Source organism: Drosophila biarmipes, chromosome 2L (assembly GCF_025231255.1).
Source record: "Drosophila biarmipes strain raj3 chromosome 2L, RU_DBia_V1.1, whole genome shotgun sequence".
In the NCBI taxonomy this organism is placed as follows: Eukaryota; Metazoa; Arthropoda; class Insecta; order Diptera; family Drosophilidae; genus Drosophila; species Drosophila biarmipes.
Genome location: NC_066612.1, coordinates 18,036,316 through 18,056,418, shown reverse-complemented (window position 1 = coordinate 18,056,418; position 20,103 = coordinate 18,036,316). Strand labels below are relative to the sequence as shown.

At 41.7% G+C, this 20,103-nt stretch overlaps 2 protein-coding genes across 3 annotated transcripts in view; one reads left to right on the top strand and one right to left on the bottom strand.

Moving 5' to 3' along the window:
- Positions 1-12,974, top strand: part of LOC108033792 (neuroguidin) — a 38,635-nt gene extending 25,661 nt beyond the window's left edge. Inside the window, exons 2-4 of the mRNA XM_017108402.3 lie at positions 11,596-12,266; positions 12,330-12,517; positions 12,586-12,974. Coding sequence (XP_016963891.1) covers positions 11,596-12,266; positions 12,330-12,517; positions 12,586-12,722 — 996 coding nt within the window. The 3' untranslated portion in view covers positions 12,723-12,974. The remainder of the gene's footprint in view (positions 1-11,595; positions 12,267-12,329; positions 12,518-12,585) is intronic.
- A 2,681-nt stretch (positions 12,975-15,655) lies between these two features.
- LOC108034113 (protein obstructor-E) lies at positions 15,656-19,463 on the bottom strand. Of its 2 annotated transcripts, none has more exons than XM_050885190.1 (2): positions 19,282-19,463; positions 15,656-16,488 (listed from the first exon to the last, which is right to left on the bottom strand). In XM_050885190.1, exons 1-2 carry the CDS (start codon positions 19,334-19,336, stop codon positions 15,797-15,799), a joined length of 747 nt encoding a protein of 248 aa, XP_050741147.1. In that variant the 5' UTR covers positions 19,337-19,463; the 3' UTR covers positions 15,656-15,796. The 2 variants fall into 2 exon arrangements, with proteins under 2 accessions (XP_050741147.1, XP_016964380.1); XM_017108891.3 differs by lacking the exon at positions 15,656-16,488 and adding an exon at positions 16,545-17,400 and having other exon boundaries at positions 19,282-19,462.
- Positions 19,464-20,103: the final 640 nt, after the last annotated feature.

Here is a 20,103-nt window from a genome sequence, read left to right as displayed (position 1 = left end):
AATCCTCCCCCCTCTTTCTTCCTACTTCTTATCCAAGCCCATCTCCATTTCAATTAAAATGTATGCAATTTTTAATTTATATTTTTAATTAATTAAAAAACACTGGAAAACAATATCATCCCGGTCCGGAATAAAAATTCATTAAAACACTTTTTGCTTATGCGGCGAAAAAAATGTTTACGGCTTACATGCGGCACCATCCTTCCTGTTGCCTCACTCGTTCGTCTCCATAGCGTGACAACGTCGCCCGCTTATTACCTCAGCCCTTGCGGGGCCCTGCCACGCCCACTCTCCACGAAACGCAGAAATTAAAATATAAAATAAAAATGAAAACAAGAAAAAAATGTAAATCAGAGTGTTGCGACTACGAAATACTTTACAGATATGTATGATGCAGAACATATAGGAGTATAATATAACAAAGATAGATCTGGCTAACCATATTCACAGGATTCCAGTTCTGCAAGGAATGTGAGTACTTTATAGGGAAAGAAACGCTTGATAATGTACGATTTCGAGTATATAACATACCCTTTTACTCAACGAGCTGAGGGGTATCAAGAGGCATCGCAAACATTTCTCGCTTATGCAGCGGCCGGACCACCTGCAAACCGGACAGTTGCCATTGGGCGGATACCAACCCCCAAAAGAATCAGGTCCAGGGCTCATGTGAAAAACCTGAAATAAAAAATGGGAAATGAGTACGTATACATATGCACGCCCACTGCAAACAAGGTTGTCAGTGGGAGGGGCGTGGCACAACAATAACAACAGGACTGCGAAAAAATCGGGAAAAATGCGACTGTGGGTTGGGTGGCGAGTGGGCCAGAGATTGCCGGGGTGGCCGGTGGGGCGGAGAGGGGGCCGTAAAAATTATATTAAAAATGCAGTGTCCGAAAAGGGCGTACTACAGCCGCACACACATGCAAATGCCAGCAAAAAAAGAAAGAGCCACACGTGGCAGCAAAAAAAAAGTAATAATAAAACTGAAGTTTTTACTGGATTGGGCCTGCCTCATAGCGTTGATATATACACCTCTGCATATACGGCATGTGTGTGTGTGTTATTTACATATTTAAATATGTTTGGGACCAAAAACGCCAACTGTCCTGTTTCGAAAAATATGCGGAAAAGTGGAATGCAATGTAAACAACCCAAATGAAATTGCAAATAGCCGAACATTTTCCACCGTTGTACGAGGGCCCTTTGGTTAATAATTTTAATAACATCATATAACGAAAATATTTTGTAATTACCAATGTGAAAAAGAACCACTGTGGCAATTTCGAACCGAAAAAATTCTAAATCTCGAGCCTTGATTAACCCAAACGAGAACATTACCACCACCCACTCGCAGAACGGATTGCTCGAAAAAAATCATAGCATATACAAGAGGGTTAACCGGGACCATCACAACGCCAAGTGGAACTGATAAACCAGAGAGAACGAGCTAGCGGATGATTGCATAAATATAATATGATTGCAAACAAAAACATTTTTCACTCCTTTGTGAGTGTCGCTCTTGGCTAGATGGATATGCATTCGGCGAGCTTAGTCTCCACAACTGTACCCTAGTTCATATAAGATGAGTACAGTGTCTGAATACTTTTTCATAATTATTATCATAGTAGGTGTTAAACCAAATTCAATAAAATAGCGCATGTTTAATGGCTTACACAATTATTTGATTGAAGAAGTCATCTATAAATAGGTGGTTTCATAAATAAGATTAAAACGTAATTTCTTAAATTTATATTTATAAATATTTAAAACCCTGTTTATCAGTAATGGAAGTAATTCCTTCAACTGTACTTAAAATATTTAATTAAGTTTCCAATTTCAACCACTGCCAATATCTATTCCACGGCAATTCCCCAGCTTGTTTTCTCTGTGGGAGCCCTATTCCAAGCTTGCCCTTCAAGTGACCACCAATTGCAGCTTACCTTGACAAATCCATCAAGACAGTTCTGCCAGAACCGAAACCACCAGGTACTTCAGCCTGGCGGGGCATGAAAACGTCTGCAACTGTCGGAGGGGAAAATCCTAGGATGGAAATGCGGACGGAGTGGCCAACAATGGTCCTTGGAGGTGGCCACGAAAAAAGTCAGCGCTTGACATTAAACAGCGACAAAATTTTCACTTTGCATGCAGAATGCCGACACAAAGGGCGCCGGAATGGTCCGGCGGAGGCGTCTCATAAAGCAACTGACAACCGCATTGGGGCCCAGTCCCGTTTGCCGGGATCCCGGATCCACGATTCAGGCGCCGGGATCCCCTTTCCCGCAATCCACCGCCATGGCCAACAGCCCGCGCTAAAACGTCAGCCAGACAGCGGCGGCGATGGCGGAAATAGAGCAAAAGTTGGGAGCAAAAACAAAAACGATGAGCGAAGTGGGAAAAAATGGCACACAAGCTACTTGAGCTTGAACCGGCGACGCTTTTCAAATTCCCCATCCCAGCCCGGGAACCATTTTCATTTTTCTAGTATTTTTTCCGCGACCAGGCATGCGGCTGACGGGTTAAGGCGGCGCAGTTGACCATCACGGGTAGAGGGGTCCAGTGGGCTCGGTCCTTCATTGTTGGCTGAATGGACTTCTGCACCAGCCCAACCCATCTATCCCCCTCGAAATCCAACTACCAGCTCGTGTCCGGCTCCTAACCCCCCGTGTAATGGCAATGATTTCGACGTCTGTTTAGTTGCCCCTTTGCTCTCGGCCCCATCGCAAAAGGATAATGGCCATCTGCAGGCTGGAGCTGCGACGATGCGAGGAGTCCTTTCCCGACGATGCGTCTCCTGGTGCGTTTGTTTGACAGCAGCGGAAGCGTCTTTTAATCAGCGATTCGTGGCAATGAAAACTGATAGGTTGCGAGAAGCACCAGGGAATGGGGCTTTTCCATTCCATTGGCATCTACCGGTTTAAGGCATTGCGATTGCCACGATTGGAATAAGCTGTAACCTAATGGAACTCCATTAGATGAACTGAAATCATCAGGAATATGAAATGTTTGGACAAGTTATAAAATTACTGTAGTAATTTTTAAAGGTTTCGAATTGGGTAAAAAATGTTAAGTAAAGTGAATTAATTTAATTTTGATATTGATACCTTAAGGTATTCATGAATTAAATTTTTATGCCTATAACTAATTGTGATATATTTGAAGAGTTGCTTTTATTAGCATCCACTTTAAAAATCTAATAAAAATGCTGGGGTGGAGTTTTTTAAGATCCCTCGAAGCAGTCGGAAAGGAAAAACTCGCATCTATGGGGATTCCTAATACATTTTTCATTTTCCGCTGCTTGCCACCCGGCACATGAACATCTCGTGGCCCATTTGCTTATGCCTTTTGCCATTGTTTGCGCTACACTTCAACGCACTTTCGCCATTGATCCGGGGAGTCAGGCAACCGGTCACCCCGCTCCGGCCACCCGGAGCACTCCGGACCCCAAACTGGCCTTCAGTTCCAAACCTCGTGGTTTTTCTCCGCTTTATTTTTCCATTTTTTATTGAATTTTGCTCGCCATGCTACGTGTATCCTGCAGCCTGCCCTCTCACAGCAACTGACCAGATCCCAATCCAGCGGAGTAACCCTCTCCGCCCGCCGGAGTGTGTTGCATTATGCCGGGACATACGTTTTGAAATTCCATTCCTGCGTAGGATTTTTTCATCCATTACTCAAATCTGTGTTTGTATGGGTGAGGTGGGTGGTTCGAGGAGGGGCACGGTGGCACGTATGCTGCCCGGTTGCCACGTACGGGGGCTACGGCGCTAAGCTTTGACTTGGGATTTGCATTTTTTACGCGCCGAGGACCAACTCCCCACCCGTGCACTTGCTTTCGGAGAAGGGCCGGGACCGAACCGGTGGAGCGAGGAATGGCTTCCACTTCTGCTGATGTCGGGATTTTTTTCGTACCCTGTAACCTGATGATGGCTTTTAGTGTCACTTAAAATATATTAAATGTATTACATATCCCATAATTTAATACGAGTAATCTGTATTAAGGTAAACATAAAACAGGTTTTTACATCGAATTTTAAATCAACTCGTAGTAAAGCATGAGGCAAGAAAGCGATATGAACTTTTAGTTAAATTTTAAGCTATAAAAGTTGATTTTTTCTATAAAACTTTTAAGTGGTATATTACATTACATTACCGACTGAGTACTGAGTAACCGGTTTTCCTAACCAGTAACCAGTGCTCGTACTTGAGAGCTAAAACAGCGCTTTATTGTTGACGTTTTTGTTCCGGGTAGTCCTTCTTTTTCCATAATTCCCTTCTCCCGTATCCCCTCGCATGTTTCTTTCATTCGCCGTGTCCTGTTTTGGGATAAAAATCCATTTCATCATCAGGGTTTCCTCCGTCCGCTGCCTTCCTGCTGATGCTGCTTTGTCTGATCGCGTTGAAATTGTAATGAGATTTTCTGTTTTGGGTCGATTCTGTTGGTATATTTTTTTCGGGGGGCTGAAATTTCACGGTAATATGCTTTCTGAGCATGCATGCTGGGGCCAGAAGTGTGTCTATTTAATTTATAAAATTTATCTGCGGCTCGCATCGGCGGGTAGCTTTATACTCCTGCGAGCCATTCTCCTGCCCACGAATTGCGGTCGTCAAGATATATAACAGCGGAAAGGCATTCGCCATAGCAAGTTTGGCCTCAGTCTGTCGTCCTTCCTTTGCGGATAAGTATCCGCATCCTTTCTGTCCCGTTTCTGTCTAAAATTGTTTTTTCCAGCTGGTTTTTCCTCTTCCATACGAGTTTTTAAAAGACTAGAAGTGCTCCCATTGAGATTTTCACTGAGTTGGGGTCTGTTTTAAATCCATACAGTTTATAAACAGGGCTTAGTTTGAGGGATGCGTTTCCAGGCGATAAATGCGTTATTTAGTTAAAGAAGTATATAATATAATTACTTTACTCATTATATATTAATGAATTGATCTTACATTATTTATGCATTTTAATGGATCTTTTAATAAAAAGCTTCATAGTAAATATGTTTCGCCACGTTTCCTATCTAACGAAATAGCCTATAATATTTAGTTATACACAAAAATGAATATGACAAAACTTCATGGGCCATCTCTCCACTTTTTCATGGCTCTCTCAAAACAATACACAATTTCCAATTAAGTGACAGTTTGCCCACATCTCCCTCCTACCTGCACCACGAATAGATATGTGTATCCTGGTGCGCCTCTATAGACGGTCTACCCCTTTCCCCCGAAATCCATCCATACGATTCGAAGCCTTGTTGGTCGTTAACTCTTGTTTTTGTTGGCTTTTGGCGGGGCTCAATAGCAAATTGTATTTAAAATTTATATAAAACTCGCGGAGCATTTGTTGTGACAACGTCTGTGTGCCCGCCCGACCGGCAGAGTCCTCCAACCACCAACGCCCCGCCGACGAGCCAGCTGGAGCGCGGTGCAGAGCTCTGCCACACGGTTATTTTTGCCTGTTCCACAATCAACGTTAAAAATTCGCGCAATTTATGCATGCATGGAGAAAGGCGGGAAAGTGGGGTATTTGGGTGGCCAGCCTGTGTGTGGGCTGGTATAAATGGCAAAAAGCCTCTGTCGCTGCCTCTTCCTGTGGCCCATCTCCAGTCCCCCAACCTCCTGCCCTACCCGCTGTTATTTCCACTGGCGAATCACCAAAAACTCCGCGCTTGTTTATTTTATTGGCACGTAAATTTATGTGAATCTCCATTTCGCTTTTCCCGCCGAAGAGTGAGTGAGAGCGGAGGCTTCCATTTCTGCATTCTATATATTGTATGTACACAATTGTGTTTTGTGTATTTTATAAATAATTTTTGTTCAACGTGCAAAATATATGTACAATCCGAAAAAGCTTTGCTTCCTATGCCATAATCTCTGGGCATATATAGAGACGAGTTTTCGTTGGGGGAGAGGTCGGTTGAGGGAAGTTGAACTTTATTTCGATAAATCATAACACTAAAGGGGTTTAAAATACCTGTCCGTAATGCTTTCAGTCAATGTGCAGTTTTTTTCTGGACTTACTAAGAAAATTTACTAGCCACAAAGGCAAGCAGGGATTTTCATTAGTAATAAGATGATATAAAAACCAATTTCAGTAATTTCGGTAATACTTAAATCTTTTGTTTCTGCATCGACTTGTTGTTCCAATTCCAAGGTGGAGTCATTTTAAAGTAGAAAGATTTTTTTCTGGATTGGAATATTCCCTGTCAAAAAGCTGGTCAACAAAGACAGACTTAGGGGTGAGTGGACAGTATAATCTATATCCAAAGGGGGAAAAGACAGTGAAAGTAGAGGAAAAGAAGGGTTAGAAATATCACGGCTGTGGTCGAAGTAAAAAAAAAAAAGGAAATTAAGATGGCCTGAAAAAAACGCTATATTTAAGTGCCTCGACTAACAGATACCCGTTACTTAGCTTAAGAGAGCAAAAGAGAAATGGAGACTTATCTCAGCGTTAATGGCGACTGAAAATTAAAATAAACTTAGCAAGGATGATTGGATGAACCCAATAAAACTTCCTTATATCTACCATTTAATAAACATTTTTAGTAAAACGAAATTATGTCCCAAAAATAAGTCATTTATAATGTATATGTAATACTCTGAATATGAATTACCAGGATCCTTTGTATTTGTACTATCTTAACCACTGTGCCTGCCTTCCCGTGCGTCTCTGGTCGGCTCAGGTTCCAAGCTGTCCAATTATGTCTCACACATGCAAATGCAACGTGCAGCTGCGGAAATCAGCCGGCCCACTCCTGGCCAAAGCCACCTCCTGGCCGCCCAATCACTCCACGCGCTTGTTGGGCCTCGCGGGTCTTGGCCAGGAGCGGCCGAGCGACACGAACCAGGCCCAAACGACCAGCGAACAAACGACACATGGATGGCCTACCGGAGCCCTGGGCGGGGTGGCGGTGCTGGTACAGCTGGACAGTCCTCTGGCGGCAGCGGGGCTCAACTCTGTTTCAATTTGCACCCCCGCAGACGCGGCAATCACTCAGTCGACCCGCCACAACCCACCGCCCACCAGCGCCACCCAAAAAGACCCCGACCACCGCCCACTTTTTCGCGTATCGCAGAATTGTGAAGAGTGGGCAGAGAACGTGTTGTTCCCTACTCTTTCGGTCCTTCGCCGTCGACATATGGTTGTTGTTTTGCTTTTTGGCCATGGCTAGTTGGACTCGTCGTTGTTGCGCTATGTGCGTTTGTTGAAACAATCGATTTATTTTCGGTTTCATTTCTGATTGGCAATATTTCATAGCAATGTCGCTCCTTTTTTGTCCTCGGCCCCGTGCTTTTGGCCATTCTGTTTGTGTATACATGTGCCTCTGATATTTGTATTTTTTAAACCCCAATATCGAGCAATGTGAGAAGGTGTTGGATTATGGATATTGGCGGAATCAAGAGGAGTTTTCACCTACAGATGTGGGAACATTTTTTAAATCTGTCATCCAAAATGATTAAGCTTTGTAATTTATAATTTCAGATTTTTTCCATAACCAGAAACATTATAGCATTTGAACCGTGTTGTTTTAGTAGGGGATTTAGTATTTAAAAGTGATATGTCCTGGATAAGTTTTTACTCCCGAATTTCACTAGTTTTACATTCGACAAAGTCTTTAAATAAAAAACTGATGTCTCAATACTGGTATTAAATTAAAATTAAGCGCCAGCTTTGTTTCACCCATTTGTTTTATTTGACCCCGCACTCGAGTCCAATCAGTCCCTGTTTGCTTGCGCTAAAAATTCGCCATGGTGTTTAATTTATTTCATGTTTCTTTTTTGGGTTTGCCAATTAATAAAATAAATAATGAATTTCTGAATCGGACAGAGTTTTAGCGGCGGAGGTTGAATAAATAAACCGAAATTGATAATTGCCACATGACAATAATCGTGCCTGCCCTATGCAAAATATGCAATTTCTTAGTCAACCGAATATGAGTGCCGTGTCCAGCGGGATTTGCATTGCCTCGACCGCAAAGTTTCATTTCCCGTTTTTGTCCAACGCATCGCAGACCTCTAGCCAAACCCTCTCCAATCCATCCGGCAAAATGCAATCCACATGCCAGCCGCAAGAGGATAATGACATGGACTGCGTCAGCTCGAAAGCGTTTTCTGCCGTATAACATCACTATGTTTTCCCCTAAATAATCTAGAATGAATAACTTAAGTTGGGAGGAAAAATAATAAAGGCATTCCTTAAAAATTTGTGTTTGTAGAACCCATGGAATCAATCTTTTTTAGCGAGAATAATGGTTGCAAGAATAATGGTTTATTTTATTTGAGAGTATCTTTGGGCTAAGCTATCGTTCTCTAGCCATGAATTCAAATCAATATTTCGGTTATTGGCTGGTGACTGCAACGACAATAACGACAGCGACACGTACCACGAAAAATTGCACATATTTGGATGGCCCTCTATGGGGGAAGTCATGAGACTCTGGGGCAGAGGATTTGGTGCTTGGGTGGCCTTGTGGTTGGGTGGTTCACTGCGGTTTAGAGCCAGCTTGCGGGTGCTACATCAAGCAAACGCCCACTACACTTGGATAAAACATAGATCATTTTATGTTCTCAAATTTATACCTTTAATTTAGAACCATATAGATACGTATTGTAAATTTATTTATTTAATACTTATTTCTTATTCACCATTTCAAAACAATTAAATCACATAAAAATTATTAAAATAAACTGAAATTCTTAACGTACTCTGGCAATTATTTGTATTTAAAACAACATACTACCAACGAATTCTAAAACTTTAATAATCTCTTAAACCCTAAGTTGTTTTTTTGAGTACATGGTCGTTGCAAATTCAGTATTCCACTCAGACTCGAACCGCTGTGTTTCACAGGCTTCGCTGGCTTGCAAAGCACACCCCCTCCCAGCAATTTCTAGTTGGCTCGCCGGTTTAACGTTAATTTGCACAATTTTTGAGTTATGTCAATCGATTTCTAATGGGCGTCGCCGCGTGTGGCGGTCCCTAAACCCTCCACAACCCGAAAACCTCGCAGTTGCAGTGGCTGACGCGGCCGAAATTCGAAAATTTGTAGTTCCACGAGGGCTGGATGGCATCGACAGGGAGAAAAGGTATTTTGCAGTGATTTCTAGCCAGTGATATCAAGCTGCCTATCTCCTAAAGACTACTTCCTTTAGGATATAGCATTTTCCTCCCTGCTTTATACCAAAGCAAAACTATAATATCCATTTGCATAATAAGTTGGTATAAATACGTTTTACCTAATCAAATTTATACAATAAATTAGCAAGTGCTTTGAAAGCACGCAGGAAGAGCGAAATTTCATCCATTAAACATAACCTGCTTCCCATTCGTTTTCGGCAATCCCCATCCCAATCGCATTTATCGACTGTCAAAAACTGTGTACCGAATACATATTTCAGGCCATGCATATGCAAATGATTCACGCAATTATCGCAGACGAAGCTTAAACCGCATGCAAACGCCAACTAACATTTATTTATGACATTAATGCATAAAATGGTAGAAAAATAAATTGGATATGTAGAGCCCACCGAATATAATTTTGCAATTGCACTCGGGACCTCTCTACTGGTCCTGTGTATTTCGAGGATGTGGAAAAGGGGGCAGACGCCATCAAATGTTGTCATTAAATTCAGCGGACTGCGGTGGAGGGGGTGAATAAAAAATGTGGGCGCGGAAGTGCAGGGCTTTCCATAACCTGGCTGAAAAACAAACAGAAATTGCTGTTTATATTTAATTCATGCGACGGAAAAATGGCCAGGAAAAATGGTTTGTTTATTCGCGTTTTGCGGGCTTTGTCCGGCGACAGAGACTGGGGGGAGGCCTTATATGCCGTACATGCAGATATTATATATACAAAGCGCGACCTCTCCTCACATCCCTCGGATGGATGCAATTGCATTGGCGTTGTCTACTTATGGGCGAATTATGTTTTGCGTTTGGCGACCATGATGTACATAATGCCCATTGCGTAATAACGATTAATGCTTTACAGTGACGGCATTGCTAGAACTACAATAATTTCGAATTTGGCATTATGTTGGCTGCACAAAAGGCTCGTCGAATTTTAATTCATTTCGGCACTGTGTGATGGGGCGGGAGTATGGTGCCCCTTTGGAGGTTGCTTTGGGCGGTGACTAACCATAGTTTGCAATTTGTAGTATTTCCCTTTGGCAGATCCCATGCACACGTTGTTATGGCCGCCACTTTTGGGGCGTCAGTTTATAATGGAGGCCTCGTTATAGCCATCTCATCTCGTTTTGGCCATCTGGACTGGGGATGGTGTCGGGGCTTTGGGATAGTGGGCAGGCATGGCGCATCGGTTCTGCAATTGGCCGTTGCTGCTAAATATGCCCGCGTTTTATTTAACGCTTTGTTTGTCGTCTGGCAGTTAGTTGGGCTGAGCGGGAGCAGGAAGAGAGTGTTGGCCATGCTAGTCATGTTCGTACTTTTGCACTGGTCCTATTGCAGATGTCAACTTATCATGAATATTCAAATTCTGCATCGAATGCTTTTGCTATGCGCTTATTTAAATTCCGCCGACGCAAGGATCATAGAATTGTTTGTTATTTTATTATTGAAGTAAAATAGAGGATTTAAAAAAAAAAGGTATTCAAATATATTCCAATCTCAAACTGCTTAATGGTTATAGACTGAGTAGACTTAGAAGAAGGAAACCCTCAGAAGAACTGAAAAGCATCCAAAGTATCTTATGGGAGCAGAAAGCATTCTGCTGATAACCCTGATGATTTATTACACTCCTTTCAAAGAATGCAATATACCCTTTCATTATACGTTTTAAACCTTACACTATAACATCAAACCACCCACGAATTTAACCACACTTACTTTAAGTTATGTGCATATACGCTTAGCCGCAAAATGCAATTAAAATAATTTGCCAATAAAAATATGTAAATTTGTTCATAATGCGCCATAAACCTGCGGGTTATTGTGCACTTGACCAGCAATTTTCCTGTCAAAATAACTATTTGGTAAATTGCTTTGTAAACTGCAGGCGAAATTCGGCGGCCACAAATGACAAAAACAAATATACGGGCGAAAAATGGTTTTTGAAATTAATCTCTAAAATAGACAATTCCCGCTTTGCCAAAGCAGCCTACCGCCTACCAGCCATCCCACCTTAAAACTCCTGCGCCAGCCCACAGCTTTATTAATATTAATTGAAAATAAATGCAACATAAGCCGGGTCGGTCAGAAAGCAGATGCCCCTGAGGTGAGTGAGAAGTGGGCGCTGTGTGTGCAGCCAAAAATGTTGTAAAATGCAAATAATTAAATGGCAACCAATAAAATATGCAAATGAGTTACGCGACACAGGCAATAGAAGGGTGTGTGTATATAATGAAACTCTCCGGCACGATAATAATAATGGCTTTAGACTGGGTCCAAAGCACATGCTAGTTGAATAGACCAAATAAGCCGACTAGGGTTTTAGAACATATCTGGAAATTGGCATGGTAAGCTGTTGAATTCGTCTACAAACAAGCTTACCCACTGATAAAACTCCTTTAGATATACCCTTCACATTTTAACTCCATTATTATTATCAATCTAATATTGGTCTAAACTCTTTTTTCAAGGCACTCGACTACGATTGTGATGTGCAGGGCCAGGACATCCCGCAGGCCATCCAGCTGCTGGGCGAGATGAACAGCAACGTGAAGCAGGTGACGGACTTGGTGGAGGGCATGCTGCAGCGGGTCAAGAGAGGTGAACTGACCACGGAGTACGGCCTGAGCTTCCTGGAGGTCAAGTACCACATGCTGCTCGACTACTTGATCAATCTCACCTATGTGGTACTGCGCAAATGCTCCGGCGAGACCATCGAGGGCGATCCCTCCATCGAGCGCCTGATCGAGATTCGCACAGTGCTGGAGAAGATTCGGCCCATAGACCACAAGCTGCGCTACCAGATCGACAAGCTGGTGAAGACAGCCACCACAGGCGTCTCGAGCAGCACAGATCCCATACTTTACAAGCCCAATCCAGACGATATGATGAGCAGTGCAGCCAATAATGGCGATGATGATGTGGAAGGTGGCAGCGATGAGGATGACGATGACGAGGATGAGGATGAGGAGGACGATGAAGATGAGGCCGGGGCTGCGAAAGTGCCCCGAAAGGCGGCCACAGCAGGCAAATCCGGCGTGTACGTGCCGCCGCGCATCAAACCCGTTTACTACGACGGCGATGAACGCGATGCAGACAAGGAGAAGAAGGCTCTGGACCGGGCCAAGAAGCGGGCCATTACGTGAGTTTGGAACGACCCCCCATCCGTTTTCATTTCTCAACAAAGAATCTATTCCTTTTGCAGGTCTTCCATGCTGCAGGACCTGAAAGAGGAATACTTGGACGCTCCCACTGAGATATCATCGGGTTCGAGGGCTCAGCAGCTGCTGTCGAATGCTCAGAAGGAGAAGCAGGAGTACGAGGAGACCTATTTGATGCGTCTGCCGGTGACCAAGGCGGAGAAGCATCGCCAGCGAAAACTGACCACGTTAGGTAGGTTTTTCCACTACTCCCTTTATTTTCATGAATTTTTTTTACCCATTTATCTATGTCCTCCACAGGCACACTTGGCGATGAAATCCTAGGAGAGATTAGCCGAGAATCAGCCCTGCGAGGCGACGGAAGCAAAAAGCGCAAACTGGCCAAGGGAAAGGGCAAGGGAAAGAAACGCGGCGGCAAAAAACGAAAGTTCCATTAATTGGAAGGATAACAACCACTAAATAAGTGACAACTTTTAGGTTATAAAAATATGAAAAAGTTTTAAAGCAGATATATTTTTTATTGGTTTGATAAGTTGAGTTTCCCATTATATTTTATCTTAGTTGAATTAAAGCTTTTTATATATTTTTGAGTCTTCAAAATGTATTTTTCATTGTGTAATGTTACGTTTTTCCAATTTATATTTAACTGAATTTCATTAAAAACATTCTTATACTATTAAAAATTACAATTCAAACGTGTTTTTATTAATTATTGATTTCATTTTAAAAATTACATTTCAAATCGTTTTTAGCTTACCAGAAAATGCTTATACAGCATGGCGCTTTAATGCGTTTACTAACTAATATTCCACATAAAACAAAAAATATACAAAATGCGCATTGTAAACTGCATTCAAATTTAGACCACAAAATTATTAATTTAAGTTTATTCAGAGACCTAAATTAAATCTAAAACTAAAAAATTTAAAACGAAATTAAAGATCTAAAGCGAGGGAAACTTTGTCTATTACTGTATTACAAAGTGAACGTAAATTTTCAAAATAAAATTGTATCTTAAGGCACAGCAAAATTAATCATAAAGACTACAACCGTATTTCGTTGTTTTTAGGAGTCAAAGCTAAAATTATAAAAACTTTGGGCAAATGTAAACTTTCGGAGTTTGTACTTTGGGTACTCTTGTTTCGAAATATAAATTAAACCAAATTCCAATGCAGTCAGATCTACAAAATGCAAAACCAATACTAGAAACAAAAGAAAAAACAAAACTTCAGTGACAAAAGCAGATGCCTTAACAAGAGACCGGTTTACACAGTAAGAAATGAGCGATACGAAACAAATTTTGACGAAAACTTTTAAGTTGACGTATATAAAAAGCAATGATCGAAGGAAAGACTATATAAACTATAATAACGTAAGCCCCACCCAAAACAAAAATACGAAGATTAAAATTGAACAGAGAGTATTTGATAAATTTTTAACTAATACACGAAAAAATAAATATTTTAGTTTCAAACAAAAAACTCCTAAAAACAACTGAATTTAGACACAAAATTTTATATATTTCTTATATACCAACTAAATTAAAATTAAGCGATACATTTTGAATACCCCTAAGTGAGGAGATGCTACGTCCACTTTAAAAGTTTTTAATCGCATGGGAAAACAGAAACTAAACCAATTTATGAGTAAAACCTATGAAAGCGCGCAAAAGTGAATGAGAGGACTAGTTGAAAAACTATGTTACAAAACAAATAATTAATACAATTAAATGTAAATGATAAATACACAAAAGGTATGTAGAATTAAGTTAAGGAAGGCAGCAGCATACAAGCAAATCTTTTGGCTTCTACAACAAACTTTGACTAAGGATGGAAATTTCTTCAAAATTTTTTGAAACAACTTTTGGCTATAAATTTAAGAACCAAGCAACGATGGGCAGACAACAGAAAATTACCACATAAATGCAATAGAACTCAAAATTATTTACAGGCAACAACCAACATGATGTTTTTAAATGTAATTAAATAAATTAATTTAATTAATTTATTTATGTTAAAAGCTGAAAGACTGAATATGTTTAAATGAAAACCAAAATGTAACAAAAACAATGAAATGAAAAGATGTGTACTTTTTCTCAAGTGTGTGTATGAACTTAAATAATTTTAATAGCCGAATTTCTAGCACAAATTTTAAAACGACTAAAGAAATCATTGATTTTTTCTGCATTTTTTTCCTGTCGAAATATCATTTTTTTTGTTTCCATTCAGTGCCAGTTGTTTATTTCTGTATATGTAAAAGAACGCGGAAAGCATGAAAGCGGATACAAAAGTTAAATATATTGCAAATGTAAAGACAACAAAAACAAAGTAAAAACAACCAAACAAAAGTCGCCTTAGCCAAGCACCACAAAGCAAAAAGAAATGATGTGAATCGAAGTGAAAGAAAAATTTGTAAAACCAAATATAATACTAAACTTAACTACCAATTATTTGTTGTAATTTAATGTATGAAGAAACTGATACTCACACAACAGCAAAAACATCTACAACAGAATAGTGCAAAGTTCAAAAAACAAAACCTATATGTAATTTAATTTTTATAGCCAAAGAAGAAACGAATCAGAGGAAAGCTGAAGCGGTCGGAACCCAAAGGATGAATGAGGAATTTAGTTTTAAGCAGCCCTAAAAATTCTGAACCCATACTAATTGGTTACTTAGTGATAAAAGCAGAATAAATGTTTTAATCAACAACACAAATTCGAGCTTAAATGATTTCCAAAAACCGAACATTAACTTCAGATTGGAATTGTTTTTAAAAAGGTATTTTTTTAAGAAATGAAAACGTTGTAAAAAAAAATTATAAATTGAATGAAATGAAGGAGCGTGCATATAAGTTCACGAAGTAATGTTTAAAAGTGTGGAAGTGGTTTGCCATCTTACTTATGTAATATAACTATAAGTTTAATTAATCTACCAATTACTAATAAGCTAACTATTACCAAATACTAACACACCAAATTCCAAAAACTGAAAATCTGAAACTGATAATAAATTACAAGCTAAAAACCACTAAAGATTTGATTTATTTTTAGAAACATAACGGGTAGGAAGTAACTTTCCCTAGTATCCCTTATTTAATAATACCTTTCTGCTTATTTTTATGTTAATCTCCAAATGGTCCTGTATTCCCGACCTTCGTTCACTTCACAAAGTCTATTATTATATTTTTTATCACAAACTTTAATTTAATTTGTTTTCCTTGTTGGACAATTTTTTAAGTTCTACAAAATATCCAGTACAGAGCGATTTTATATTTTACCAGGAAATTTAAATAGCCTGTAGCTAAAGAATTTTCTTTTGAAAAGAAGCTGCTGCCGGCAATCCAAGTTTCTACATCAACAATAAAGTAGTTTTTAATTTTATATAGATTACTTATTTATTGCAATGCATAAACAACAAGCAGATACATATTTACAAGATAATAATCATTGCACAGGAAGTGTATATCTATGCAGCCTCTGCGATTGGATGCCACTGGATGCTCCAAGGGCCTAGGCCTCGGTCTGGGCCGCCTGGGGACCCAGCTTCTCGGCCTTCAGGCGCTGCTTCTCCTTGAGCAGGGCGTAGCACTCGGGCACCTTGTTGTAGAAGTCGCACAGCTTCGACTGCGAGTTGAAGGCCAGGTACTTGCCGCAGTTGTAGAGACGCGGATGTCCGTTGACGCAGACGAAGTACTTCTTGCAGGTCTGCGGGTGGCGGTAGTAGCGCAGTTCCCCCTCCGGACTGACGTCCACCTCGGGTGCGGTGCCATCGAGGGCGTCGGCGGCGGGGCAGTTGAAGCCCAGGTAGGCCTCGGCATTGCAGTGGGCCACCAGATCGGGCCAGTCGCACTGGTAGGTCTCCTCGTTGAAAGCCAGTCCCTCGGGGCACTTGGTCAGGCTGGCCACTCCGTGGGCGCAGTTGCGGTACACTCCGCACTTGGTCTCGTCTCCATTTGGATAGAAGCCGAACTGACGCGGGCACTCATCCGTTCCGTTGGCGGGCTGCAGGCGAGCCCGCTCCTTGCAGGTGGAGTACGGGGCGTATGTGCACTCGCCGGTCGCCTTGGTGCGCTGGTGGAACAGCAGTCCATCCGGACACAGCTTCTCCACGGCCACTCCGTCCTGGCACTCTGTATACGCATCGCACTGCTCCCCCGATGCGAATCGACCATTGGGCGAGGGGCACTCCGGTGATCCGAGAACTGTAAGTAAATAATCAGTATCATAAGTAAGTGAGATCTCTATCTTAGCAACAAAGTTCGGTGGCTAGTTATACAAAAGCTTGTTTTTATTTTTTTTCATTTTTTTATTTCGACGAGCAAAATGTCAACAATCAGTTTGCCAAAAATCTTTAACTACAGACTAGAAAACTCGAGCAACTTAATGCCAAATGGCCATGGACTGTGGCTTCCTTCTGACTTGGTTCTTGGTTTTTAGTAATTAGTGCTTCTTGGCATGCAGACGAGCGGCCTTGATCTGGGCGCCCTTCTCCCGGATGGCACTGCTGCAGTTGGGCACGTTGTCGATGTCGTCGCACTGGTTCAGCTCCTGGTTGAAGGCCTGATCCTCGCCACAACCGATGCGCCGGGGACGTCCCTCGATGCAGACGAAGTACACCTGGCAGTTGTCCGGCGACGGATGGAAGGTGTAGTCCTGCTCCTGCTCGCCCAGCAGCTCGGATTTGGGAGCCAGTGCCGGGCAGCGGAATCCCAGGAAGGCCTCGGCATCGCAGTCCTCGACCTGGTCGGGCCAGTCGCACTTGTAGGTGGCCGGGTTCCAGGCCAGACCCTCGGGGCAGTCAAAGACGAATCCCTTGCCGGCGGCGCAGTTCATGAACTGACCACAGTGGCTGGCATCGCCCATGCGGTAGTAGCCGAACTGGTGGGGGCAATCCTCCGTGGGCTGGGCAGCCTGCAGACGACTCTGAGCCTGGGTGCACTCCACGTCGATGGGATAGCCGCAGGGATAGCCCGTCGACTTCTCGTTGTAGAGCAGGCCGTCGGGGCACAGCTTCTCCTCGGCCACGCCGTTCTTGCACTCGATGTAGGCGTCGCAGGATCCCGACACCGGAGCGGTTCCATTCGCCTCCCGGCATCCTCCGGCGACGGCGGCGGCTGGAAGAGATAGCAGACGGCGGTTAATGTCGATCAACGGAACAGGGGTGGCGAGCTTACCTCTAATGATTTATGATGAGAAGCTGCCCCTTAATATGTTTTTCTTTAGCTATTTGATACATTGTACGTACTTTATGATCGAACAGATCGTGGGACTCGCCACGTGGGGGCAACATTCCACTTGACAATGGATTCCCGCGGTATTACATGCACATACTCGGGTAATGAAATTTTAATGAATTATGGTAACACACCCCGGTCGTTCAACCCACGGATGTTACTTCGAAATTTTCATTAGTTTGCGCGAAAACGTTTCATGTAATATAGTATATAGTTTTCATAAAATGTCCAAGGGAGTTGGATTGTTTACTTTAAGATATTTGAAATTTGGGTACATGTATAGGAGGAATTGGACATTAAGGGGATGTTAGAGTGCAATATTAGGAGATTTTACAAAAAGAGATTAGGTAATTAAGAAAAGCAGCTAAGTCGATACCAGCAGAGGGCCGTATTTAGCTTTGTTTCTTTTCAGTGTAATATTAGGAAATTATGTGTTTAAAAATATAACATATCTGATAAAGTATTTAAAGGTTCTTAAGGTGTAAGGTGTTATTATAAATAAACCGCTTACTATCTACTCAATACTGAAAATGTAAGTGGCTCTACAAACGGTGATTGTACTAAAACTTATCACCTCTAATCACCCTGGTGGCTAGCCAGTAAAATAAAATCATGATAGACTTAAAAATCTATATATCCCATATTTGTAATTAAATGTTTGCAATTAAAACTTTCTTATAGTCATTACTTTTAAAATATTATCGCATAGCAATATATGTTCCATTGTGATGCACTATAGTTTTGATGAAAAGTTCTTGCGACTTCTTTTGTGGTGCAGCTACCAAACTCTAATAGTATCAGTCAACTAACCAACTAAATAGTTTCCCACGCGACTAAACTGTCACTTTCGTCTATTTCCCGACAATCTTTTTCATTGAAACCTGTCACTGTGAGGATGAACCAAATTCAAAGAGCCGCGAGGCGCAAAGACGCTTAAAGGTCACCACAACCGGCTGTACACGCACCGAGATCGATCTGTCGCTTCCAGTCCCAGTCCCAGCCCCCTAACATGTCTGACCGCTATCCGCCAGATATATCTTATAAACTCGTTTCGCGGCGTCGACGAGATCACACAATGGACCAATGCGCCAACGGCAGCGCCAGCCAAAGGTTATGCAATAGTCATTTCTTTCTGCCAGCTCCGGCGTGTGAATTAAATTTCTGAAAATGTGGCCTGCCGACCTTGAAATAATAATGAAATTTCGGTGTGCTTTTAAATATTAGCATTACTCCAGCGAATCGTTTTTACGTTCGCAATAATTACTGGAATTTAAAGAGGTTTTTTCTCCACCTTTATGCTAAAACTTGTGTTGAAGACTCGTGTGAGTTCCTGGTATTGTAAGATAGGTGTAAGCCGGGACAGCGACAAGCCGATGAATATTGCAAGATCACCTCAATTACAAAATTGCAATGCACCTCGCCCAACTGAGTAATTGCAGAGTGTGCGAATCAAATGTGAGACTCGCCTTAGTCAAATAAGGAACTTGCACACCAATACACTATAAACAAATGTGTCATTACTTTAAAGGTTTGGTTTGGACATCTCAATACCACAAATAGTCAATATTGTATGTCAACATATTATAAAATCATTTACTATTTGTTCAAGATCGCTTTACTAACTTGATGAATCTTCTACTTGGGTTTGACGTATGCAAATATTAATTTCTGTCACCCGCAGCAGATTTGGAATATGGAAAAGTTCGCTGCCAAAGTCATTCGTTTTGGCAATAAAATGGTATAAAGCTGTGGAATACTAACCCATCGAGCCAAACATGGCAACGCACAAGAAAGCACTGATCAATATTTTAGCCATATTAACTGTTTGTGTAGTCCTCGGGAGGTTTGTGGATCCAAGTGGGGTCCCAGTGGGCACTAAAAGTTAAACTAAGGAGAGCTACTGCGATGCTCTGCCAACGAGCTGACAATTTCGACTGTTTTGCGCTAGAAACACAACGCAGATATTAACTGGTAACATCACATACGAAGCTGAAGCTCTTCGCGATGATGATCATCATCATCACCGCAGCGAGCCGAGTCGTCGCCGGAGCTTGGTGATCTTCCTCTACCTGTTGGTGATTCGCAACAGCTTTTGGCCGTCGGCGTCGTAATCTCAGCCTCAGTTGCAATAAAAACAAGCATGTTAATAAATAACGAATAAACGTAAGCCCATCAGATGGCTTCAAAATTCATCCGAAAAAGCTTCCTTTCGCTGGAAATGATTCAGTTCGCCATCCTAGCAGGTTCTGCTTCAGGTTTCAGCTAGCAACTGTTTTAAATATTAATCAGACGAACGAAAGACGAAGACTGTATTTAATTTATGTTTGATTTGATTTCCATATTTCGCACTTTTGTTTTCGTTGAACAGTCAGCCAAAAATCGAAAAAAACCTGAAAATCCAACCTAAAGTCAAGGCCGACTGCGCCCATGAGGCCGTACCAATCACGACAATCTGACAATGATCTTGGTATTAGGCCTTAAGTTAAGCGGTGGGGATTTTTAAAGAATCAAAGCTTAAATTAAGTAATGACGAAAGATGCATAGCAAATGTCATGGAGCCGCAAAACAAGTTTAAAGCTGAAA